Source organism: Chiloscyllium plagiosum, chromosome 18, assembly GCF_004010195.1.
Source record: "Chiloscyllium plagiosum isolate BGI_BamShark_2017 chromosome 18, ASM401019v2, whole genome shotgun sequence".
Taxonomy (NCBI): Eukaryota; Metazoa; Chordata; class Chondrichthyes; order Orectolobiformes; family Hemiscylliidae; genus Chiloscyllium; species Chiloscyllium plagiosum.
The window spans coordinates 19,879,220-19,905,804 of record NC_057727.1 but is presented as its reverse complement, the minus strand read 5'-3'; the positions used below and the strand labels follow the sequence as shown (position 1 = coordinate 19,905,804).

Here is a 26,585-nt window from a genome sequence, read left to right as displayed (position 1 = left end):
ACTGTAAAAGGAAACTAGAGCACTCGGAGGAAACCCACGCAAACACGGGAGAATGTGCAAACTCCACACAGACAGTCACCTGAGGCTGGAATTGAACCCAGGTTCCTGGCAGAAGTGCTAACCACGTACCACCCCACATATTCTTTGAAACCATTTCTGCACTCTGTACAATACTTTCACGTCCTTCCTGTAATATGTCACACACAACTGCACACAATTGAGGTAAAATAATTCAACATTATTTCCTTGCTCTTGTACTCTTTGCCCTTATTAATGAAACTGATGTGAAGTGCTTTTTTACGATACCAAGTTTAAACATTTCCCCCTAAAAAGGAGGAACCACCACCATCACCAACAATAGTAAATTGCATTTATATAGCATTGTTTAGAGTTTTGAAATGTCGCAGGACATTTCACAGTTGCAATATCATATTAGGTTTGGTCCAAGCCACATAACGAGATATTAAGATAGGTGACTGAATGATTGGACAATGTGGAATGTATTAAGAAATGATGTAAAGGAGCAAGAGAGATTGAGAGAATTTGGGCAGGATTCATAGAGTTTAGGACCCAAACAGCTGAAACCTGTGTATAAGTCATCCCTGACTTTTAGCCAAAAGGTCCAAACTCTTTTTGTTTACCATCCACTGAAGTCAAACTTGCCCTGTTAGAAATCTACTTTTTAAAAAATTCATTCACTGGTTGAGGGCATCACTGACTAATTAGCATTTATTGCCCATTCCTAATTGATCAGAGGGCAGTTTAGAATCAACCACATTGCTGTGGGTCTGGAGTCACATATGGGGCAGACCAGGGAGGAATGGCAGTTTTCCTTCTCTAAAGGATATTAGTGAACCAGACAGGTTTTTCCGACAATCGACAATGGATTCATGATCATCATTAGACTCCTAATTCCAGATTTTTTTTAATTGACTTTAAAATTTCACCATCTACTGGGACAGGATTTGAATCCACGTTTCCAGAACATTATCCACTAGGCCATCGCCTCTCTGCAAAAATTGAAGGCACTGTTAAGCTGCTTACGTCTGTTGGCATTGGAGAGGGTCCAGAAGAGACCCACAAGAATGATCCTGTAATGGGGTAGATTAGGCCTACTTTCAGGGTCAAAAGTGATTCGGAAGAAATTCAATTTAACATTAATTTGTAAAGTTCAGGGTCCAAATACTGAATCACTCCAAGCACTAGCATGTTTAAACAAAATATATAAATTTGTTTAGGTATCAAATCGAGTGCAAAAGAAATGACAGTGAACAAAGCACTGGACACTGCTGATTCACAGTGGGATACCTGTCATCAGTTGCTGGTGTGCTGTTTCTTCTGAAATTCTTCTTTCTGCGCACTGTACCATTGAAACATAGGCGTCATTAACCCTTTCTAAATTGAAACGTAGCCTGATAGATGGTATCCCTGAACTCTGGTCCAGGCAGTGCATCATTTGATTCTGTGGGGGGGCCCTTCACTATGAATGTGCTCAAAATGTTGATTCTCCTGCTTCTCGGATATTGTCTGACCAGCTGTGCCTTTCCAGTACCACACTCTTCGACTCTGACCTCCAACTGAAGCACACACAGTGCCTTGTCACCACAGTGCCTTGTCACCATCATTCTTTTAGTTTAGGAGACATGATTAGCTCATTTTTTTTTCAGATTTGCTTATTTAATGTGAATTTCTAATTATATCAGACTTCTCTTGGTGTATTTGTTGTTGATTAGATTAGCCACTTTTAAATGATGATACTTTTAGAAAGCCTCCTGCTAGGTAGTGTTGTGTCTATTATGTTTAGAATGGCTATTTTACTTTTAAAAGTAGATTGCAAATATATTTATAACTTTAATGTGATATCATTTTAATACAGAGGCTTACATGGTGAATAGTAATTAAAAATCCATATGTGTGTGTAACACAAATGGATATCAATCTTGAACATTTACAAAGTGGGCTGGGTAAAATGTTGGTATTCAAATGGTACAAGCACGAATGGACCAAGAACAGAAGTAAAACATCATACAGAAAATACATTTTAAAAAATACATTTGTTTCCGTGTTACAACTGAACTAAGAATGTAACTCATGCAATTCCTTCAATGAGTTTATGTGATACACAGTGAACAATAATTTGATCAGTGTAGCAATTATCCAGTAGAATAGTTTGATGTGTCTTTGATCCCAAGCTCACATGGTGACCAGGCTCTATTCACAAAGTTGTTGCTTCAGTTAATCTTGTCCTACATGGAACAGTAGGAATCCCAATATCCCATTGTTGACCATAGTTTTCCAGTGGATAATAATAGAAAACCTAGTGGTAGATTTGTCAACTTGTCTATTGAGGGATAATGCAAGTGGGTGAGAAAGACCGTTTCCCTAAATTCAACGAAGTCAAAGCCAAAGTGTTTTCATGGCCTGGTTTGAAAGAAGGAGGGCAGAAGGGTCATTTATCCTCTTGTCTGTAAATTACTTAGGTGGAGTAGTAGGAAAAAAATGTCCTCAAAATAGCATGACATACTTGACTACCATTTGAATTGCTGTGCCTTGGATGAACACTTGTAAATACCAAGATGTCGGTGGTAAATTTTCTGGAACATGTCCACATTGAAAGCTTGTAATTGATAACAAAGTTGATGAGGCAATTTTGGTTAAAGATCTGTAGTAGGGTTTCAGGGGTCATACTTTGACCAGCCATCAAAGTAGTATATGTGAATCTGCACCCATTTTTCATCATGCAATTGGTTCTTTCAAAATTCCAATTACTTACTCACCCTTTCTGGCAAATATTGAGAAGTTAAGGCCTTGATGGCTATGATTTCCTGAAGAAAACTTTCATAATTTAACCTTGGGTGGCTAATGGCATCTATGATAAGAGTAAATGAGGTCTGCAGATGCTGGAGATCAGAGATGGAAATGTGTTGCTGGATAAGCGCAGCAGGTCAGGCAGCATCTAGGGAACAGGAGGATCGACCTGAAGAAGGGCTAATGCCCGAAACGTCGATTCTCCTGTTCCCTAGATGCTGCCTGACCTGCTGCGCTTCTCCAGCAACACATTTCCATCTATGATAAGAGTGTCAGAGGTTGTCTGGTATTTTCCTTGTACATATACAGTTGTAGTATCATACCATATCACCTGCAATAGAAATCTTTGGATTTGGGGTGGTGTGCATGCAATTTCTTTCAAAGTCAGTAAAGTTACCAACTGTTGGTAGTCAGTTTCAATGTTAAATAGTGGGCCTAAAGTGTTGCTGGAAAATTTATTGCACACCAAAGTTGCTATGTGTTTATTTCTGTATGATGGAATATTTCGGGGAAGATGGTAACATGGTGGACTAGTAACTCTGAAACCCAGGTTAATGATCTGGGGGATGTGGGTTCAAATCCCACTATGACAGCTGGTGGAATTTAAATTCAGTTAATATACGATTGCATAAGTTAAAAGGCATCTGGATGGGTATATGAATAGGAAGGGTTTGGAGGGATATGGGCCGGGTGCCGGCAGGTGGGACTAGATTGGGTTGGGATATCTGGTCAGCATGGATGAGTTGGACCGAAGGGTCTGTTTCCATGCTGTACATCTCTATGACTCTATAATTCTAGAATTCAAAACTCGTCTCAGTAATAGTGATTGTTAAACAGTCATTGATTGTTGTAAGAACCCAGCTTATGGCTTTTCAGAGAAGAAAATCTGCTGTCCACAGCTGACCTGACTGACATGTGACTCCAGAATCATGACAATGTATTTGACTCATAACTGCCCTCTGAAATGGCACAGTGGTCATTATGTTCAAGAGACATTTAGGGATGTTGCAACAAAGTCTTATTTTTCTGGTAATGCCCATATCTCACAAGTCTATAAGTGAATAAACATCAATTTGGTTTCAGCTAGAACCAATGATGTCTCATAGACAGATATTCTTATCCCAGTATGCTGAATCTGGAATAATATTATTCCCAGATGTATTGGTGTTGGAATAGTTGGAAGATTGGTTTCATTGTATGTTAGATCATCTGAAGATAATCAGTATCATTTTGCTTGAATGGTTGTTTCAAGGGTTATCATAGAAGTTTCCTTTCTTGGGCTAAGTGGATTAGACATTTTCCCTGCTTGGCTCACTGAACCCGTAAGCTGTTAGAGAGTGAGAACTTCCTGGTGGCTTTCATGTTCTGTGGGTTCACTGTGATTCCATTGTTTGGACATTATGGACCGAGCATGTTGTTGTGGATTTTGAAAATTCACACTTCTCATCAAGTGTTTGCCTCGCTTTTGTAATATTTTCAAGACTCAATGTGCTTTTTTGTCATGGATAAAAACATCTATATGGCATATGATGCTTTCCATATTTCTACTATGTCAGATATTGAAAATCTGAAGTTGAAGACATAATTTCAAAAGATTGATGTACTAATGCCTATAATTAGGTGATTGCTATGGGCAGGTTTGATGTTTCGACCCTGATCTAGCAGTTATTGCCTGAATCCGCTGTTCACATTCATGTTGGTGAAACTTGTGCTGATCACAATTTTAATTAGACTGTTGTCCACAGATATTATGCAGGTACGTTTTGTTGTATTGCTTTGTTCAAATCTGTTAAAGTTAGACAAATTTTATTGGATCCATTCAATTTTTTTTTAAGATTACTTACAGTGTGGAAACAGGCCCTTTGGCCCAACAAGTCCACAGCAACTCACCGAAGCACAACCCACCCAGACCCATTCCCCAACATTTTCCCCTTCACCTAACACTACAAGCAATTTAGCATGGCCAATTCACCTAACCTGCACATTTTTGGACTGTGGGAGGAAACCGGAGCACCCGGGGGAAACCCACGCAGACACGGGGAGAATGTGCAAACTCCACACAGACAGTCGCCTGAGGCGGGAATTGAACCAGGGTCTCTGGCGCTGTGAGGCAGCAGTGCTAACCACTGTGCCACCCGTAAAAGTCACCCTGTAGGAAGTCATTCACAACGTAGTCAGCAGGATCCGAACCTGCATGGGGGAATCCCAACGGATTTCTAATCTATCACCAAATTTGTGAACTGCTACCAAAACAGGACACACAAGGCCTGCACCGTCACTGACAAAATAACCACTGTTGAAGCATCACCTCAATCTCAATTCTTATTTTTAAAGTGGATGTGGGACCTTCCTGGGTTTTAAAGAAGCAACGGGATTGACATTTGCTTTTAGTGTGATGTGGGGTGCAGTGTTCAGTTTTTGCAGACCCCTGAAGCGTTTTGGAAATATCCTCTTAAATTCATCAAGCTAATTTATTGTGCCATTTATGTCCATTAGACAGGATAGTGAGTTCAACTCCTGTGGCTAATGTAAAGTCTATTTGATGTCCATTGACTTCAAAGTTAGCACTCCAGTGTTGGTTCTCATTCTCTGCAATTTCTTGTGCAGGCCTTCCATTAAAGGCTTGTGTCTTGTGCTTTTTTGAGTGACCCACCCTTTTAAAGCATCTGGAATCACTGGATCAGTGGCTTTTTGCTACTTAGGCAGGGCTGCCTTCCTTCCTGCCACCACGGGACATTATAGAATGGCAATGAGCACTTTTTGGACATCCTTCCACTGTTGCTGCCATAGCATACTTTCAGTTCTTATCAAGTCATAGAGTCATACAGCACAGAAACAGACCCTTCAGTCCAACTTGTTCATGCCGACCAAGTTTCCTGAACAAAATTCTCCCACTTGCCTGTATTTGGCCTATATCCCTCTAAACCTTTCTTATTCATGTAGCTGTCCAAATGTCTTTTAAATGGTGTAACTGTACCTGCATCTACTACATTCCACACACAAAACACACTCTGGGTGAAGAGATTGCCCCTCAGGTCCCTTTTAAATTTTTCTCCTCTCATCTTAAAATATGCCCCCTAGTTTTGAACTCCTCTACCAGTGATGCCTATCCAAAAGCAGATTGGGATGGGTTGTTTGGTTCTAAAGGTGAGAAAAAGGGTGATTTTTATGGAGTTTTATATGTGTTTAGTGCCTGCTCTTGCAAAGTAGTTTTCTTTTCTGTACTGTGAAATAAATGAGTGCAATTGGATAAATTTGAATCTGTGGTTTTTGTAAATGAATGAATAAATTTAATGCTCATAAATCAATGTTTGCGGCATAGTGCCAAAGACCTGGATTCAATTTCACTCACTGGTGACTGTCTTTTTGAGTTTGCACATTCTCCCCATATGGATTAGCCATGGGAAATGCAGGATTATAGGGATAGGGTAGGGAGGTGGGTCTGGGTACGATGTTTTGGAGACGGATTGGAGACATGGGCAGAGAAATGGCAGATGGAGTTTAATCGGGAGAAATGCAAAGTAATGGATGTTGGGAGATCTAATGCAAGAAGGAAGTATACAGAAAATTGCAGAACCCTTAGTGCCATCAACATAGAAAGGGATCTAGGCATATAACTCCATGGTTCCCTGAAAGTAGCAACACAGGTGGATAAGGTGATCAAGAAGGCATATAGCAAACTTGTCTTCATCAGTTGTGGCACAGAGTATAAAAATTTGCAAGTCATGTCTCAGCTACATAGAGCTTTAGTCAGGCCACATTTGAAATATTGTGTACAGTTCTGGTCACCACACCACCAAAAGGAATGAAGGTTTTGAATAGGGTAGAGAAAAGGTTTACCAGGATGTTGCCTGGTTTGGAGGGTCTTAGCTATGAGGAGAGATTGGACAAACATGGATTGTTTTCAATTGAACATCAAAGATGAGGGACCACCTGACAGAAGTTTACAAAATTATGAGAGGTATGAACAGGATGGATAGTTGAAACCTTTTTCACAAGGTAGAAATGTCAATTACAAGGAGATATAGGTTTAAGATAAAACAGTTTGTTTAAAGGGGAAATGGGGGGGGGGGGGGTGGGGGGTTTTTACACAGAAGGTTCTAAGTGCCTGAAATGCACTACCAAAGGAGGTGGTGGAGGAGCTTACAATCACAACAGATATGAATAGGCAGGGAGAAGAGGCATACGGACTGCACAGAAGCAAAAGATTTTAGTTTAGAAAGGCATTGTGTGTTGGCGCAGTCTTGGTTGGCTGAAGGTGCTTTACTGTCCTTTGTTCCTTGTTCAATTTCTGCATCACTGCTTTTTTGTTTATGAATTGAATTTCTGAAGGACATTATAATTTTTTCTGAATGAAAGCTGTTTTAATAATAATAACTTGGACCACAGCTTTCAATTCTGTAGAGTTTAAAATGCGTATGAAATTAGAACTTATGTTCCAGTAACTTGTGAGATGGGCAGTGGATATTAGCATGGAGCCAAATTTGTCCTTCTGTTCAAAATACATTTAGTATTGTGTGATATCTTTCCAGAGCAGAAGAAAAGAAGAGCCTCCTCCTATTTTTCAGAACTCTTTCAACCTTTGCAAAATGGTATGAGTTCCGCCAAATTACTTTCAAACATTTCAAGGTAGGACCAAGCATTATGTTCTCCTTCTCACCGGTAAAATTGTATTGTTTAAAAAATGTTTCGTTCAGACGTTTAAGCACTTTTACTTCTGGTTTAAGACTAAATAGGGTGTCAGGAAAAAGAACAATAAATTTCTAAATTATGATAACATTCAAGGCTATGGGCGTTGTGCTGGAAGCTGGGTTTAGTATAGCTTAGGCAGTACAGACTTGATGGGCTGAAGGTCTCTACTGCATGATCAGGTGGAAATTCTTTCTCCAGTAGTGCATTCATTCAGAAGATTTGTTTAGTTTTAGATGTGCACAGGTACACAATAGAAGTGCATTTAATGTAACATGATGAGTATCTTGTCAGACCATCTGGCTCTTCACCTTCCATGCTTGTTTTCAAACTACTCTATCACTGTGCTTCTTGTTATCTCTAATTGCTTTTAGACTGTAACTCATCAAGTTATCAGTACACCTTTAATTTGAACATGTTTGATTTTAATTACTTTGCCATTGTCATTTCCAGTTGGCTAGAAGTTCTGGAATACATTGATCCCTTACCTCACTTTCCTCCTTTAAGACATACCTTTAGTAATTTAATCTGATATACCCTTGAGGGGATCCTTGTCATGTTTGTTTTAAAATATTGCTGGAACATTTTAAGTTGAAAGTGCTAAATAAGTAAATGGTTCTAAGATGCTGCAATCCAAGAAGCATTAAAAGCTTGAAAGTAGAGAAGCGATCTTAGCATAAATAATCCCAGCGCACACTTACGTGGAATTATTGGGAGATTAGTTATGAAACTGCTTTATTTCAAAAAATAGATTCAATTTTATTTCTTTATTTTCTGAAAGAACAGCATCAGAATATGTGCTGGCTCCAAATTGCAGTGAGAATTTTACTCTGTATTTTGAGCATTAATGCAGAATTAAAATGAATGATTTTAGCTCAATTTGTCCATATATGCAACCACCAGGGATCAATGTGGATTTCACCAGTTTCCTCACTTCCCCAAGCCCCACGTTGTCCCAATCCCAAGACTCCAACTCTGCACCAATCTCTTGACCTGTACATCACCATACCCATGTATCCGCTCCACCCTCCTCTCTGACTTATCACCTTCTCCCCCACCATCATCTACCAATCACATTCTCAGCTACCTTCCCCCTGACCCCAGTCCCCTCCCATTTATCTCAGCCCCCCGACCCACAAGCCCCTTTCTTGATGAGGGCTTATGCTCGAAACGTTGATTCTCCTACTTCTCAGATGCTGCCTGACCTGCTGTGCTTTCCCAGCACCATTTTCACGACTCTGATCTCCAGCGTTTGCAGTGCTCACTTTCTCCTTATCCATATACTGACAAGATTGTAATTTCTGTCATGAAATATTCCTGATGCATAAAGTTAACATAATGCAGGCCATGGAATGAGAATGGATGTAGGTGTGTTGGCAAGGTGACAAATGAATGGTAGGTTGTAAAGTTTGTAATTATGGTTTAGTAGAATTCTATCTTTTGAGATGCATAATTGATTTCTGATGTTCCACTTAAATTAATTGCATTAAAATTATTGGCTTGCAAATCATACTTTTGCAAACTTGTTTTTGTTTAAATGGCCTCATGTAAGAAAAGCTAATGTTTTTAGTGTTGTTGCATTACTGTGAAATAATCATGTTAAGGAGAAGCACAGTAGGTAAAACTACATGCAGTCGCACGTGAGTCAGATGTAGTTCAACAGTGTATTACAAAATATTACATAGAAAGTCAAACAGTAATGTGTGCAACTTTAATTATATGAGAATAAACATAGGTGACAACTTAGTGTGTAATATGTCAGAAGCTGTTTCTGCAACAAATTAGTTGAATTTTTTGGCATGAAATGAAACGTGATATTACTTTGGGATAATGCTGTGTTGAAAAAAAGCAATATGTTGTTAAATATAAAAGTATTGGTATGACACAAGTATCATAATAAAGCTCATGAGTATGATGATATAATAACGAATGAGAATATGCTTTAGAATGCAATTTTCTGTCATAATCACTGAATTGTTTCTGATTGAGGCATAACTATTTTTGGATTAATATATTCTCCCAAAATATGGTTTTCCAATGGGCAGTCTTCTCAAGCAGATGTAACTGTTTGGGTATTCTGCCAAATTGACAGGATTTTCTTCAAGCCGAATCTCAGTCAGACGTTCACGGATAAAACTGGAGTCTTGCGGCTTGCAAAACGTACTATCCGTAATAGTAGATATATTATTATGCTGGAAGGTGGAAAAGGATTACAATAAATGTTAAATACTTATGACAAATTTGTATCATTCTCTGTAAGACATTTTGCCATGAGTTAAAATCACAATATTCAAGTTGATCATCGTGCAAAGATGGACTGTTGGTCTCAAAGCCCAATTCTTCTTCTACTGCTCTCCCTCCAATCGAAAAAACAGTGAAGTAAACGCTTTTGACATGGTTTTATATGGATTATAATTGCTGATATTGTGTCCTAAATACATCTCAATATAAGTTCAAAATTATGAATCTCTTACCTTTGAATAATTTCAGACTTCTCGCATCTTCACTCATTATTCTTTCAAGCCATTTAATAGTATCCTATGTCAGGCCAGTGTTGATATGTTTAATCTGAACCACCTGATATGATTCTGTAGGTAACTAACAACTTCCTGACTGTAATCTGAGTTAACACATTTGCTTCAGATTTGTTCCTGCGGCCCAGTTTTGATCATGTTTTGTTTCATCCTGTACCTTTATGACAGTGGAGACTGGCTGTAGACCAGACCTCAAGCGAACCTGGAATTATCTTTGACAGAGCAATCAAAACTTGACAGTGATTCCTGTGTCTGGCCCTGTCAAACCGAAACCCATCCTTCAGCTTCAGTTTCCATATACAAGACTGTTCTAGTCAAACGTTGATATTTTCCTTTGGTATGACTTTGTTGCATCTCTGTCTCTCAGTCTGAAGCTTCTTCCCTTACAGTAGGCTGTTATGTTTGATTAACTTCAAACCCTTCAACTCCTTGATTGGAGATCCAAGCCAAACCGACAGAGATGTCAAAAATGTTACATGGCTTACTGGTTGATTTATTCGGTATTCTGCTCTCCTGACAACTAGTGCAAATAATTAAATTTATTTATTAATACTAAATTGTCACTTAATATGTATCTTTTGCTGTATGTACCTTCTACACTTCGATTGATTTTTCTGCATAACCGTTCATTTTTACAGTTCCTTTCTTTGAAGGTGTATAGATCAACTTTATCCAATTACATATTTTAAAGGTTACACAATTTAAAACCATTCCATATCTGTTTGTTTATAAAACATTTTTCATATGTATATATATTGTTTCATATATATTGTTTCATATATATTTGGGTATAATCTCTTTTACTATCCATTGGCAAACTGAGAAATGCAGCTGAAAATAAAGTGGAAAAATTCAGATGAGACTAATCCATTAACTACAACAGGTGAAGCTGCCAGGTAATTAATTAATAGTACAGAAAGCCCATAGACACTGCAAACAATCGACAAAATACTGTTTGCAGAAGGGACTGACAAGTATTTCTTTTCCAAAGCGTGAAATTTTCTCCTGGCTCTAGTAGCTCACACTCATTATGAAAGCTAAATGAACTATAATTAGCATGCAATAATGTGCAGTCATGCTTGATGAATATAATTATAGATTGTGAGTTTGTCATTTCCTTCTTGTAATATGATAATGATTTGTATTTATCACAGGAAATAATTGCTTAATTATGGAATAGTTTAATCCACATTAATATTGCATATTTACTCGTACTGCATCCTCTAAATTGGCTCTATACTTTCAAAATCTATGTGGCCTATTTTAATTTAGAGTAAACAGTATCAGTCTTAGATTCCCTACAGATAGAAAAAGGCCCTTCGGCCAAAAAACTGCACACCAACCGTCTGAAGAGTATCCTACCCAAAACCATTTCTCTATGCTATTACTCTACATTTACCCCTGACTAATGCCCCTAACCTACACATTCCTGAATACTATGGGAAATTTAGCATGGCCAATTCACCTAACCTGCACATCTTTGGATTGTGAGAGGAAACCGGAGCACCCAGAGAAAACCCACACAAACACAAGGAGAATGTGCAAACTCCACACAGACAGTTGCCCGAGGCTGGAATCGAACGCAGGTCCCTGGTGCTGTGAGCAGCAGTGCTAACCACTGTGCCTCCCCAAAATCCTTTGCCTCTTGATTGTAACAAAATAAGCAGTGAGGGGAAAAAATATATGATGGGAGATTGTATGGAAGTAAACGGAATGAGGAAGTTATAGTTAAAATTTCAATAATTCTTTTTCATTTTTCTTTCATTTGTTTACATTTGGATTTAACGTTCTCAAAATCAAGATATATGTAGGGATAGCTGCACTTATGATAAGATTTTTCTATTAATTATTTATCTTACAACTGACCTGTAACTGAAGTACACGGATGGTTTCAGGCAGGTTGGCGGGTACTTTGTCCAGCCGATTGTATCCTAGGTAGACAAATTCAAGCCTAGCCAAGTTCTGGAACAAAATCAGTGCTCTTGTTAATTTTGTTTCTACACATTTCTGAACTGTGAAATCAAATGCTTTCTTATCATGATGCTTTTTAAGAGTGTTCTGAGTTTAAGAGGCTGGAATCAGTGAATATTACCAAAGTGTTCATAATGCTGTCCTTTGCTGCTGGAAGTTTGTGATTAACTGTTCCCATTCATTGCTTTAGTTATGGGTGAAACATGGTGTTTGCTTAGCTACTCTCAGCAAGAACAATGCCAACTTTGGAAAGTCTGTAGATTGTGAATTGAACCTGCATTCTGTATCTTTCTGGTTGGGCATATTGATCCCGAAGCATGTACTGCCACCGCACTAGCTGCTTGAACAATGTTTTTGTGAGTCAATTATTTGATTTTGCAACAGCATTTTAAGAAAGCCTGAGCCTTTCTTGTAATACCTTGTACAAAATACACAAGCACTTTGTGTCTGACCAAATAGTGACTTGTACGAAATATCAATTATAGTAAGCACTAGTTTCAGGAAATGGTGAAAATACTTTAATTCTGCAAGCTAAGCAAGGTTCCATGAGCTTTTTGATAATTGTTTTTTTTCCCTTTTGCTGTGGTAAACAGAAGCTCAAAGACTGGCAAAAAAGGAAATTCAATAAAGAAAGAATTTTGGGTTAGTTAGTCTTGCTTCTGTGGATGGTAATGTGTTAGAATTTCTAAGTATGAGGAGAACTGAGTTAAGAAATACTGGTTAGGCTAGATTTAGAAAGTAACTGATTGTGCTTGATGCATCTAATAAAAGTCTTTAAAGCAATAGTGGAGGAGGTGCCAAAAGAAATGCAGCTATTATGCTTTATGATCCACAGGAGGGTCAGTTAGCTCAGTTATCTGGACAGCTGGATTGCAAAGCACAGTGATGCCAACAGCATGGTTTTAATTGCCACAACAACTGAAGTTACCCAGAAGGACTTCCCTTCTCAATCTGACCCCTTGTCTGGGCATGGTCTTCCACCAGTTGCCTCTCTCTAATGAGAACAGCCCAATGGTCTAGTAGGATTATTTAACCGTTACCTTTTATATGGCAACACCAGTAACATCAACAATGGAAGTTAGAGAGACTCAAGCATGGTTTTAGCATGTTTGACTTCGCCTTCATGCCTTCACATCTATACTTAGTCCATGCAGACTTCAGGTGTTGAGAGTGTTGTGCTGGAAAAGCACAGCAGGTCAGGCAGCATCTGAGGAGCAGAAGAATCAACATTTCGGGCCCTTCATCAGACTAATGCCCGAAACGTCGATTCTTTTGCTCCTTGGAAGCTGCCTGACCTGCTGTGCTTTTCCAGCAACACACACTCAACTCTGATCTCCAGCATCTGCAGTCCTCACTTTCTCCTATGTAGTCTTCATCTTGCTTGAAGAATGGCTATAACTCGGAAATAGACTTCCTTACTGTGCACAATGCTATGCTCAATATGGCTTATGTGTGATCCCCTACCCGGAGTAATAGCCTCTGATTTGGCCAAGCAAGCCGGTCAGTTGTAACAAACCGCTGCAAAGTCAAAAGAAAATAATGAAACTAGACAGACCAACTGGCATCAAACAAGGCACAGAAAATGACAATGACAAACATAGCTCACCAAGCCTGCAAATTCCTCCTTACTGATATTTGGGGCTTGTGCCAAAATTGAGTAAGTAGCCCCATAGATTAGTCAAGCATCAGTCATCATACTCGTGGAATCATTAATTAAAGACAATGTCCCAGCCACCACTATCACCACCTTGGACAGATCCATGAGAGGTGATGGCACAATGGTGTACATTTGGGAAGGAATTGGATGGAGAGTACTCAATGTTGACTGAACCCCATGAAATCTCATGGCATTAAGTAATGGGCAAGGCAAACCTCCTGCTGATTACCATCAATCCCCCAGCCCTCAGTCAGCTGATAAATCAGTACTGTTCCATGTTGAATAGCACCTAGAAGAAGCACTGCAGGAGGCAAGGGCACAACATGTAAGTTTAGGTGGGAGACCTCAATATCCATCTCCAGAGTAGTTCAGCAATGACACCACTGAGTGATCTTGTCGAATCCTGAAGGGCGTAGTTGCTATACTGGTCTATGGACACCCTTCATTGCGTAGCAGTGCTACCATTCTAACTGGTACGAACTTTGAATAGAAATAACAACTTGAAATTCTGTATTTATGAGGTGGTGTGTGTCATTAGAATTTTATTCAGTTACAACCTGCAACCTCATATCATCTCTTCTATGTCTACCATCAAGCTGGGTAATCAACCTTGGTACAATGAAGAGTGCAGGACAACTTACCTGGAATGGAATGAGACATTCCTAAAAACAGTGAAGCTACACAGGACTACTTGCATGCCAAACATGAGAAGAAGCATGTAATAGACAGGTAAGTGAACCTATCACCAATGGATCAGACCTACTCTGTGCAGTTTTATCACAAATCAAGGGCAGCAGATCTATGGGAACAACACCACCTGCAATTTGCCCTCCAAGCTACACACTATCCAGACTTGGAAGTATATCAGCATTGTTTCAGTGTCACTAGGTCCTGGAACTCCCTCCCTAATTACTTTTTGGGTCTACCTACACCAAATGGATTGCAGCAGTTCACGTTTGCAGCTCACCACCACCTTCTCAAGGGCAACTACAGATGGGCACTAAATGTCAGCTTAGCCAGCGATGCCACATCCTATGAATTAATTTTTTTAAAAAGCTCACTGGGGTGGAGACTCTAAAGTTATCCTCACTCATGAGTGAGCCCAGCACATTGGTACAAAAGGCAAGACTAAAGTATCTGCATCTATCTTCGGCAAGAAATGTTGACTTAATGACCCATCTTGGCCTCCTCTTGACATTCCCAGCGTCATGGTGCACAGTTTTCGATCAATTCAATTCACTCTATGTGATATCAAGAGACAGCTGAAGGCACTGAATACTGCAAAGGCTGGAGACACTGATAACATTCCAGCAATAGTGCTGAGGACTTGTGCTCCATAACTAGCAGTGCCCTTCAACAATTAGGCTGCAGTGCTGGTATTACCTGACAATGTGGAGAATGCACATGAATGTCTTCTGCACATAAAAAAAGATGCATCCAGCTCAGCTAATTACTGCCCTATCAGTCCTCTTGATGATCAGAAAAGTGATAGAAGAAATTAATGACTGTGCTATTAGATTGCACTTGCAAAAGATTAACCTGCTCAATTTAGGTTCTGCCAGGCCACTCTGCTTCTGACCTCTTTAATGCTTTGGTCTGGGGTCCAAACATGGACAAGAAAACTGAATTCCAGAAGTAAACGTGACTGCCCTTGACATCAGGGCAGCCTTTTGACAAAGTATGACATCAAGGATCTAGCAAAACTGGATTCAGTTAGAATCAGGGAAAACTGTGCACTGGAGAGGTTGGTGGGACTACATCTGGAGCACTGTGTACAGTATTGGTTATGATACTTATGAACGGATATTAATATGTTGAAAGCTGCTCAGAAAAGGTTTACCAGACCGATACTTGGAATGAGTGAGTTACCTTATGAGAAAAGAATGGACAGTTAGGGCTGTATCATTGGATTGTAGAAGAATCAGAGGTGACTTAATTGAAACATGCAAGTTCCTAAGTGGGCTTGACTGTGGCTATTGAAAAGATGGTTCACCTTATGGGTGGATCGAGAACCAGGGGTCAGAGTTTTAAAATATCCATTCTTTAAAAATCCATTTAAAACACAGGTGAGGATACATTTTTCACAGGGTTTGTGGGACTCTAGAATTCCCTTCCTTAAAAGGCAGTCTTGCAATATTTTAAAGGCAGAGGTCGATATATTCTTAATTACCAAGAGAAAGATTGTCGGGGCTATGCTGGAATGTAGAATTGAAGTTAAAATTAGATCAGCCATAAATTTATTCAATAGTGGAACAAGCTCAAAGGGCCGAGTAGTTTACTCACGTTCGTATATGTGTAATTTTCTCTACAATTGGGGAATGTTCCAGAAAATTGGAAAATGGCAATTGTGGCACCCTCACTTATGAAATTGTGTAAATCATAACACTTAGTGATTACACATTGAGTATTAATGAAGGGTAATGTTCTATAAACTGGAATAATGGAAAATAATCATCAGGCTGTTGGACAGATTAATTTAGGGGAGCTTGCACAGATTTGTAATGTCTTTCTTGCCTAACCTGTTTGAATTTAGTGATGAAGTGACAGAGCGGATTGATGAATGTAATGAACATTGTTGAATGCTCTCCTAAAAACAAAGAGATAATGTATCTCAAATTATAATGCTCGGCTCAGGACAGATACCAGCAGGTCGGTGTAAATGGTTGTTCTTCAGATTGGAGGATGTTAAACAATAATGAATTCTAAGGTCCATTGATGGAAATGCATTTTTTTTGGTACACATGAATTATGTGGATATTGGAGTACAGAGTGAATTTTTAAATTTTGATGATAATATTACATTCAAAGGAGTGGCAAACTTGAAGAAAATAACCATTTGACTGCAACAGAACATAGATTAACAGAATAGGCAGACAAGTGACTTTGGAATTCAATATACATAATTATGAGGAGATTAGATTAGATTACTTACAGTGTGGAAACAGGCCCTTCAGCCCAACAAGTCCACACCGACCCCGCCAAAGCGCAACCCACCCAGACCCATTCCCCTACACTTACCCCTTCACCTAACACTACGGGCAACTTAGCATGGCCAATTCACCTAACCTGCACATGTTTGAACTGTGGGAGGAAACCGGAGCACCCGGAGGAAACCCACATAGACATGGGGAGAATGTGCAAACTCCACACAGTCAGTCGCCTGAGGCGGGAATTGAACCCGGGTCTCTGGTGCTGTGAGGCAGCAGTGCTAACCACTGTGCCACTGTGCCACCGTGCTGCCCACAGATATATTTTGACAGAAGGAATTAGACAAAGCAATATAGACTTTTATGGCACAGCTGTAAGGAGTGTACAGTGGTAGACCATTAGGGTCCATATATGCATATGCTTAAAGTATTGAGAGAGTCATTAGCAAAGTGTCTGAGATCTTCAGATTCATAAATAGAGGTGCAGAGATTAAAAATGGGCTTTCATACTGAACCAGTATAAAGCTTTGATTAGAACCACAATTACAGTATTGTACCCAGTTCTGGTCACCACACTTTTAGGAAGAATTTGAGGCAATAAAGATGATGTTCAGTATTATTCCAAGGATGAGGATGTTTTGAGCTGCAAAGCTAGATTAGAGAAATTGGGTTGTTTTTGTGGAGCAAAGATGATTTAAAAGAGATTTGATAGAGGTACACATGATTATGACAGTTTTAGGTGAGGTAGAAAAGCTGTCCATTTTAGCTGATGAGTTAACGACAATGAGATTGGATATTAGATTCCATGGAATTGAGGGTAAGCTTGCCAATTGGACACAAATTGGCTTAACAGCAGGAGACAGAAAGTGAAGATGCAGGCTTGTTTTTCAGACTGAAGGTTTGTTACTAGTGGTGTTTGTCATTTGTATAAATGAGTTAGATGACAATATAGAGGGCATGGTTAGTGAGCTTATGGATGACACCAAAATTGGTGGTATAGTGGACAATCAAGAAGGATTTCTAAAATTACAAAGAGATCTGGATCAATTGGATTGATGGACTGAACAGTGTGGATGGAGTTTCATTTGGATAAATGTGATGTATTGCATTTTGATAAGGTAAACAAGGGCAGGACTTATACAATTAAAAGTACGGCCTGGGTAGTGTATAGAATAGAGAGACCTAGGGGTTCAGGTACATAATTCTTTGAAGTTTGCATCACATAAAGACAGGGTGGTCACGAAGGTGTCTAGCACGCTTGCTTTCATTGCTCAGACCTTTGAATACACAAGTTGGGATGTCATGTTGAGGTTGTACAGTATGTTAGTGAGCACTCTTCTAAAGTACTGTGCCCACCTGGTTCTGGTCAACCTGTTTAGGCAGAATATTATTCAACTGGTTAGGGTTCAGAAGAGATTTAACAAAATGCTGCCAGAAATGGAGGGTTTGAATTATAAGCAGAAGCTGGATAGACAGGGACATTTTTCCACTGGAGCATAGGATATTGAGGGGCGACCTTATTGAGATTCATAAAATCTTAAGGGATATAGATAAGGTGAATGGCAGGTGACTTTTTCCGAGAGTTAGGGATTTCACAAACAGGTGGCATATTTCTAAGTTGAGAAAAGAAAGGTTTAAAAAAGACATGAGAACAATTTTTTTACACAGAGACTGATTGTGGGTGGGATGAACTTCCAGAGGAAGTGGCAAATGCGGGTACAATTACAACATTCAAAGGACATTTGCATAAGTACATGAATAAGAAGTGTTTGGAGGGATGTGGGCCAAGTGCAGGCAGGCGGGACTAGTTTAGTTTGGGATTATGATCGGCATGGACTGGTTGGACCAAAGCGTCTGTTTCTCTGCTGTATGACTTTATGATTCTCCTTACAGTTTCTAGCGAAGAGACAAGAAATGCAGAGGAATGGTGCAGAATAATTTTTTTTACATAAATTGTCGTAACTTTAAAGTCACTATTTGGGAGGTTGAGGGAAGTATAAGTGAATAGTGTCCTAAATGGAAATTGGATATGACAGAAATAAATCTTCAGGGCAACAAGGATATAATAAAGGAACTAGAGTGATTGGATTGCTGCACAGAGCGCTGGCATGGACATGATAGACTGAATGACTTGCTGTGCTGCAACATCGATAAGATATTGTCCAAAAATTGCTTTCTAATGCATAATAAAACTGGATTTAAAAGTGTAATTAAAGGATTACCTTAAAAGCATTGCGTTTAATTCCATTGCTTTTAATACGGTTGTGTTGTGCAGCAAGAAATCTGAGTTTTGGAGGTAAGGCTGGCAGACGGAGCAGTTTATTTTCAGAAAGTGTCAGGTGCTCCAGATTTGGCAGCTGTGAGAAGGCTTTATCTTCTATTTCAGTAATCAGGTTTCCACTCAGATCGATCCTCCTCAAAGTTGCTTTATTTAGGATTGAACAGACAGTTAAATTGTTTATTGGTATCTGTCGGTTATACTCTACTCAACATTTACTGCCTTTGACAAATCAGATCCACAGCCACTTCCGCAGGTCCATAGAGGATCAAAGAATCTAGTGCCCAAAATTTATGTTATAGGAATCCCAAGTCATGCCTTAAGAGCACACTAACAAATGAATTTATTCTGGCTTTTGGTCCCACCAGAATGCCTTTCTTATTATTTTTGTTTGTTTATTTATGACTATTTGTCAAAGGCAGTAAGTTTTCAGAAAATTGTTATAAAATCAAAGAATTATATTTTTCTTTTCTATCGACATTGTAAGATTTCCTAAATGACAAAATCATTATCTTCAATGGTGTTGATTACTGTGCAATCAAAGCAAAAGACCACACTGTACTCACGGAAATCAGCGAAGTCTTTTACAGTGACCTTTTTAATCTGATTATAGCGTGCATAAAGGTGTGATGTCTCTTTTGGCAACATTGGAATGGCATCAATGTCGGTCTCGTCACAATACACGGAACCAGTTAGGCAAACACACAAAAGGCAAGTTGGCATGTCTGAAATATATAAAATTTATATTAGTAGGACTTTGATCACATTAATGTGTTATAATTCATTAAAGTAGTCACTTTGACACTTTATCTATGAGATCTGTAACTACTTTTAGGTTCTTTCTGATCATATGTCCTTTGATGAATTCTTTGATCAGATCCGCAGCCACTTCCTCGGATCTATAGAGGATCAAAGGGTCTAATGAAGACTGTTATAAAGTTGGACAAATGAATCTGCAAGATTGAGATTTGCTAAATTATGATATTTTTGTTATTGTTGGCATAACAAAAAGAAAATCCACTTTCCAAAAGATTCTGACAAGGAAATTGTGTATTGGCGATATGCCAAATTCAGTTCCACACGGGGTGCATGGAATAGTGTATTTCACTCATTGGTTCCCTAGATTCTTAATGTCATATTAGAAAGTATGCTGTTTTGCAGAAAACAAATCTAGACAAAAAACAGAGTGTAAAGGGAAGAAGAATTCCAACTGTGCAACAAGCTTTTGAGGCAACTGTAGAAATTTGATTTTTCATTCTAACCAACAATTGGAAAATGTTATTTTGCGTTCATGCAAGTAGAATTGGAAAATACAAGTTGTGCAGTTAGCAATTTTGTCCATCAGAAAAGTTCACATTAGAAGTCTCATAATTTTTGAAATGTAAAGAAATAAGTTTTTTAACTCTCAATATAATCAACTGAGAGTGTAAACAGTGTCATCTAATTGTCTACCTTTTCTTACATACAATTATACTGCTTTCTGAAAAAAGTATTATTGAAATGAAATAGCCATACATGGAGTAAGGGAGAGAAAATAAGTTCGTACAAACCAATGGGTGGACTCTCTGCTTCTGCTTCTGGTTCTTCTGTTGGGGACCTGATAGCCCGTAAATGTCCTATTTCATGGTTTATGTCGGCATCAACAAATGTGGGAATTGCCTTTTCTTCTAGCTTTCAATAAAAAGAATTACTTTCGTTTGTTTTTGATTGAAAATTTGCAATTTTGGTTTGCCTATGCATCCAGTAACACCATTAACAGGCTGCATGCAGATTATACCTTAAATACCATAGCAAGTTCCTTCCAGAAATTCATTTTGCATTTTGTTACTGTTTATCTGTACCGCTGTCACAGAGATTATAAACTAAGTCCTGTGATGCCACAGTCCATTCTGCATAACTATCTTCTTTGTTCTCATTTTCTTACTAAGAATTACCTAATCATGTAGTTGTTTTCAGTCTCAGGTTATAGATAGAGTTAATGGTAATTTCCATTTCAAGACTGGGGGCACATTTTTAGGGTGAGAGGAGAGAGATTGAAATCAGATTAGAGGGGTAAATCTTTTACACACAGTGGTCCGAGTGTGGAATGAACTTCCTGAGGAAGTGGTGGATGTGGGTACAATTATAAGATTTAAAAGACATTTGGAAAAGTACATGAGTAGGAAAGCTTTGGAGGGGTACGGACCAGGAGTAGGCAGGTGGGCCTGATTTGGTTTGGGATTATGTTCAACATGGACTGTCCTGGACTATAATGTCATAGTTACTTTCATAATGCCATTCACTGAGGCTTAGATTACACCTTAGTTTGCTTCTGACTTCCCTGTCTCAATGCCTGAATGCTGCCTTGATCATTGTGGGACAGATAAGGCAACAAAACACATTGATTAATGTGAGATAATTTGAATCATCCTTTTGAGGGTGAGAGACATAGTAGTGAAAAATAATCTCCATAGATGAGATCTGGAAACACCACAGAATTTGAAGATTGTTTCTTTTGGCAGTGTTAACATTTCTAAGACAGCTGCTGAACTTGCTAGGCCAGTGCAAAAGTTCTACCAACTATAATGATTGCAGCGATGCACAGCATCTGAGTGCAGAACTGTGTAGATTAGGCCACATTATGCCCATTATTAAGATAGGTCAAAACAGTGTAAGCATGATGTAGAACGCGTGCTTGTAATATAAATTAGCTACAAAATCAAATAAAGCATTGCACAAATACAAATAACATGCTTGTTATCAATGCCAGATGAAGTGTAAGTTGTTTTGCTACTTGGATCTCACTGGTGAGCAGAAAACTGTGACAGGAAATAAATTAAAAACTTTGAAGAGTCAAAGAATGTTGTTCACTATGCAATACTGACACATCACGTTGAACCCTGAGAGTCTGGAAAAATAAAAAATATTGTCATTGTAGGTAGGATTGTTTTAGATATAAGAGATCCTGTTGTGAAAGCACATCTGTCGAGAGACGAACAACTTACTTTCAAGAAAGTTATTACATGTGGAGAAGCTCTGAAGTGTCATTCATCAGCGAGAGCATATTAATAGGTGAACCAAGGAGGTTTGGACTATGATTAGACATAGTCTAAACTGAATGGAAATAACATACTGGAAAAAAAAGATTTTTTTTGCAAGAAGATCAGTGGAGAGATCAAGACCAGGGAACATGATCTAAATATTGTGGAGAACACCACATAAAATAAAAGAAAGCATGTCCAGCACATGGAAAGAAGTTCTCTTACTGCAAGAAATTAAATCACCGCGCACACAAGTGTTAAGCTAGAAAATACAAAAATGATCCTATAAAGATAGCTGTAGGTGAGATGGCAACTGATAATTCAAATAAATAGCTCTTCATCATGCGACAGGTTGGCATTGTCATGTCCAGAGGTGATAAATGGCTTGTGACTATTGGAGTGATGTCTGCAGAACATAAAGCCAATGTGAAAGGTTAGGTAGGCGTCAGTGCATTGGAAATTAATGGAAATTACCATTAATTCTATCTCTATCCCTCATGTCAAGGGTTTCATAGAAGGCGAAACATAAAACAGAAAAGGCAGATTAATTCAGATGTAGATAATGGGTCCATTAAGAATTTAAAGTAAAACTTCTTCACGCAGAAAATGTTTAAAATGTTGAATTTGCTATTACATGAAATAGTTAGGTGCACACACAATATTATTTGTCCAAACTCTCAGGATTCAACCAGATATGTCAAGATCGCACACTAAATACAGTTTAAGAGATAGCTGGAAAAGTGCACAAGGGAGAGAGGAATAAAGAAACATGCTAACTGGATAAATGAAGTTGGGTCATTCTTAAAGAACACTATAGAACAGTTTTTGTGATACAAATTATATGTGATTCTGAAGTTTGGGCCTTGGAACCAATTGAATTGATTTTCATTCCCAAAATGAGTGACATAACCTGTTTATTGAAGCATGAAAAATAATGAATAATGGAAATATTAACATTGAGTTGTTTAATTTAGGTTGAGTGCATTATTACAAATAATTAAATTGACGTTTAATAAGCCTTCAGTGGGATTCAAAAGACTCTGGTGAATCTCCATTAAATCCCTCATCCGATTACCATAAATTCATTATATGAACTGCATTTTTTTGTTTTGAAGGAGATAACATAGCATTTATCAATGGGTATCATAATTCAGAAAGTCACCAATCCTGCTTGAGGTCATTTCATCTATGCCATCTCTCCTTGAGGATATTGCCTTTACGAGGTACCCAGAAAGCAGAATGGTTTTGTTCTTTCACTCAGTACATTATATTGAAGCCATATGTAGCTACTTCATCACCTGCAGCTGAATGTCTAGGTAAATTGGCTTTGTGGCTAAAGGTAAGATTACTGAGTAGAATATTAAAATATTTACATAATTGTCTGAGACTCTGTGCCTTCTGTTCTAATCTTTTTAAGAGAATCAAGTATATTTTTAGGATTTTTAATATTTATTATCTGTCCATTATTGCATTTTTATATTTTCTGCTTTAAATGTTAATGAATCAGTTGGGGATGGATATAATTCACCTAACAATATTGAAACAAAATTCATTTGGCTTTTATATTTATAAGAACATAAGAACTAGGAGCAGAAGTATGCCATCTGGCCCTTCGAGCCTGCTCCACCATTCAGTAAGATCATGGCTGATCTTTTCATGGACTCAGATCCACTTAGAACATAGAACATAAAGAAGTACAGCACAGAACATGCCCTTTGGTCCATGATGTTGTGCCGAGGATTATTCCTAATCTAAAATAAAATAACCTAACCTACGCACTCCTCAATTCACTGCTGTCCAAGTGCATGTCCAGCAGTTGCTTAAATGTCCCTAATGACTCTGCTTCCACCACCACTGCTAGCAACGCATTCCAAGCATTCACAACTCTCTGCATAAAAAATCTACCTCTGATGTCTCCTCTATACCTTCCTCCTAATATCTTTAAATGATCACCCCTCATGCCAGTCAATCCTGTCCTGGAGAAAGGTCTCTGGCTATTGACTCTATCCATATCTCTTATTACCTTGTATACTTCGATCAGGTCACCTCTCTTCCTCCTTTTCTCCAGAGAGAAGAGTCTGAGCTTAGTCAACCCCTCTTCGTAAGACAAGCCCTCCAGTCCAGGCAGCATCCTGGTAAACGTTTTTTGCACCCTCTCCAAAGCCTCTGTACCTTTCCGATATTAAGGCAACCAGAACTGGACACAATATTCCAAGTGTGGTCTCACCAGGGTCTTGTAGAGCTGCAGCAAAACCATGTGGCTCTTAAACCTGACCCCCCTGTTAATGAAAGCCAAAACACCATATGCTTTCTTAACAACCCTATCCACTTGGGTGGCAACTTTGAGGGATCTATGAACTTGAACACCAAGATCCCTCTGTTCCTCCACACTGCCAAGAATCCTGTCTTTAATCCTATATTCAGCATTCAAGTTTGACCTTCCAAAATGCATCACTTCGCATTTGTCCAGGTTGAACTCCATCTGCCATTTCTCAGCCCAACTCTGCATCCTGTCTTGGTCGCGCTGCAGCCTGCAACAGCCTTCGATACTATCAACAGCACCTCCAACCTTTGTGTCATCAGCAAATTTACTAACCCACCCCTCATATAAAAACTACAAAGAGCAGAGGCCCAAGAACAGAGCCCTGCGGGACACCACTCACCACTGGCAAGGAATTCCACAGATTTATAACCGTCTGGGTGAAGAGATTTCTTCTCAATTCAGTCCTAAATCTGCTCCCTGTAATCTTGAGGCTATGCCCTCTTGACCTAGTGTCACCTGCCAGTGGAAACATCCTCTCTACTTCTATCTTTCTATTCCGTTCATCATGTTATATGTTTCTATAAGATCCCCCTCATTTTTCTGAATTCTAATGAATATAATCCCAGTTTACTCAGTCTCTCCTCAGAAGCCAACCCCCTCAACTCCAGAATCAACCTAGTGAACCTCCTCTACACCCTCCCCAGCGCCAGTACATCCATTCTCAAGTAAGGAGATCAAAGTTTTAGTACATAAATTCTTTATAATTTTTGGCAAAAGGTCATAAATTATTGCAATACCTTGTTTATGTTCATAAGCAAATTTAGCCCTATTGCATGCAAGGCCCACAATATGTCTCGTTAAAAAGATTATTAGTTATTGGTACTCATTTAATTCATTCAATTACTACAACAAGGCGTTAAGTACAGTATAATTTGATGTGCATTTCTCCCAATGAATGATCAGTCATTGATGAGTTGGCTGATTTCCAGATCTTTCTCACGGAGCCACACTATCAAATTAATTTGTAAACATATTATTATTATTACTATGGACCAGTTTATAGCTTTTCTGTTTTGCTGTCTTTGGTAATTCCTTTTTGAAGAGCAGATTTTATGTTGTAATTTCAATCATTCAGTCTTCCAAGCAGCTTGTTATTCCTGAAATTATTGAACATTTTCAAAGCAACAGTACTTAAGTTTGCAACTCAAACTCAGTTAATCTTTTATAAATACTTTATCAGCATCTTAAGATTCTATAAAATGCCCTATTGCATTTGATATGATTAACTGCATGATAACATTAATGTTATTATTGTCGGTTTCAAGTGTTATCTTCATATGAATTTCAAATTTAAATGAGCGTTTCTTCTAAAATAGGATTAAATTTTATAGGCTAAAGAATGTTAAACCACATTACCTTTGCTTGTTTTATTTCTTGTGGCTCATCTTCATATTCGTAACTTGTGACTGCACCAAATGATTCCACTTCCAAATCATGTATAAGAAATTTATCTTCATTGTTAGTTGGTGCTGTAAATACTAGTTCTCCAAATATGAATACAAAAAATATAGGGCAAACACAATTCATTTTGGACTGAAGACCAAGAAAAATAAGTTCTGAGAAAAATTCAAAAGCTCGAATACTGGATAGAACAGTGCCTTGCTGCCTAGGCGTAGAACTGTCAAATTGGTATTTAAAGCTTTCACCAGCTGTTGCCAGAAATTTCAGAAGAATGAGACTGCGTGATGTGCCTTAACCCCTGAAGTCCTTTATAATTGCAGTTGGAATTACTGTTACAGTTCCTAAAGCTCGTAGGCAAATTCTTAATACAAAACGTTTATTGTGATCATAGCTAAAAAAAAATTCCTGTATTTAATGTTTCAGTACTATTGGATATGTTGTACTTTTTAATTATCCCATTTTCACAGTATTTAATTTAAATCAGTAAGTACATAAATTTTGATCACATAACTTGAGTAATACTTGAGCTGTTTTCACTTTGAGGACAACCAACATGCAAAAAGTGTTTAATACCTGCAATTTTGAGATCCCACTACGTTTGAGTTTATAGAGTAAACTGTAAATGCCAAGCAGACACTAAGTGCAATTCACTACATGTTGACATCCAAACTGTTGGCTATCTGGAATGCCAGCTGAGGCCCACAAGTAAGCTTTGAAAGTAGTAGATGAATGCTATTTCAATAGAGCAGATTGAGGCCTGGACAGCCCGTCAGTAGAGGCAGGAGGAACTCTTCTGTGACTTCTGTATCACTGCACCCCCCAACATATATATTTTTCAAATTTGTCTGTCCATTTCCTGTTTGGAATCCCTGTAAAGTATGCTCTTCACTAGAATCTTTGTTTGTAAAGGAAAGAGGGTGACTGATTGTCCGACGCAGACACTTTGGACACCTGATAGTAAAATGTTTAAAGTTCAA

General features: G+C 38.5%; 1 protein-coding gene and 1 long non-coding RNA gene across 2 annotated transcripts in view; one reads left to right on the top strand and one right to left on the bottom strand.

Annotated features, from left to right (window-relative positions):
- Positions 1-6,910: 6,910 nt before the first annotated feature.
- The window catches only part of LOC122558930, a 269,987-nt gene continuing 250,312 nt past the window's right edge, over positions 6,911-26,585 (top strand). The window contains exon 1 of the long non-coding RNA XR_006314272.1: positions 6,911-7,437. This is a non-coding gene — a long non-coding RNA (uncharacterized LOC122558930). The remainder of the gene's footprint in view (positions 7,438-26,585) is intronic.
- Positions 9,190-25,851, bottom strand: ogna (osteoglycin, paralog a). Its single transcript, XM_043707890.1, has 6 exons — positions 25,564-25,851; positions 20,415-20,535; positions 19,431-19,589; positions 18,809-19,011; positions 11,898-11,993; positions 9,190-9,689 (listed from the first exon to the last, which is right to left on the bottom strand). The coding sequence occupies exons 1-6, from the start codon at positions 25,732-25,734 to the stop codon at positions 9,504-9,506; spliced, it is 936 nt and encodes a 311-aa protein (XP_043563825.1). The 5' UTR covers positions 25,735-25,851; the 3' UTR covers positions 9,190-9,503.

Coding starts and splice junctions, on each gene's coding strand:
- ogna (XM_043707890.1), bottom strand. CDS start 25,734: ATGAATTGTGTTTGCCCTATATTTTTTGTATTCATATTTGGAGAACTA. Junction 11,994..18,808: donor TTAAACGCAATGCTTTTAAG/GTAATCCTTTAA, acceptor ATTTTGTTCCAG/AACTTGGCTAGGCTTGAATT. Junction 9,690..11,897: donor TCCGTGTACTTCAGTTACAG/GTCAGTTGTAAG, acceptor TCCACCTTCCAG/CATAATAATATATCTACTAT.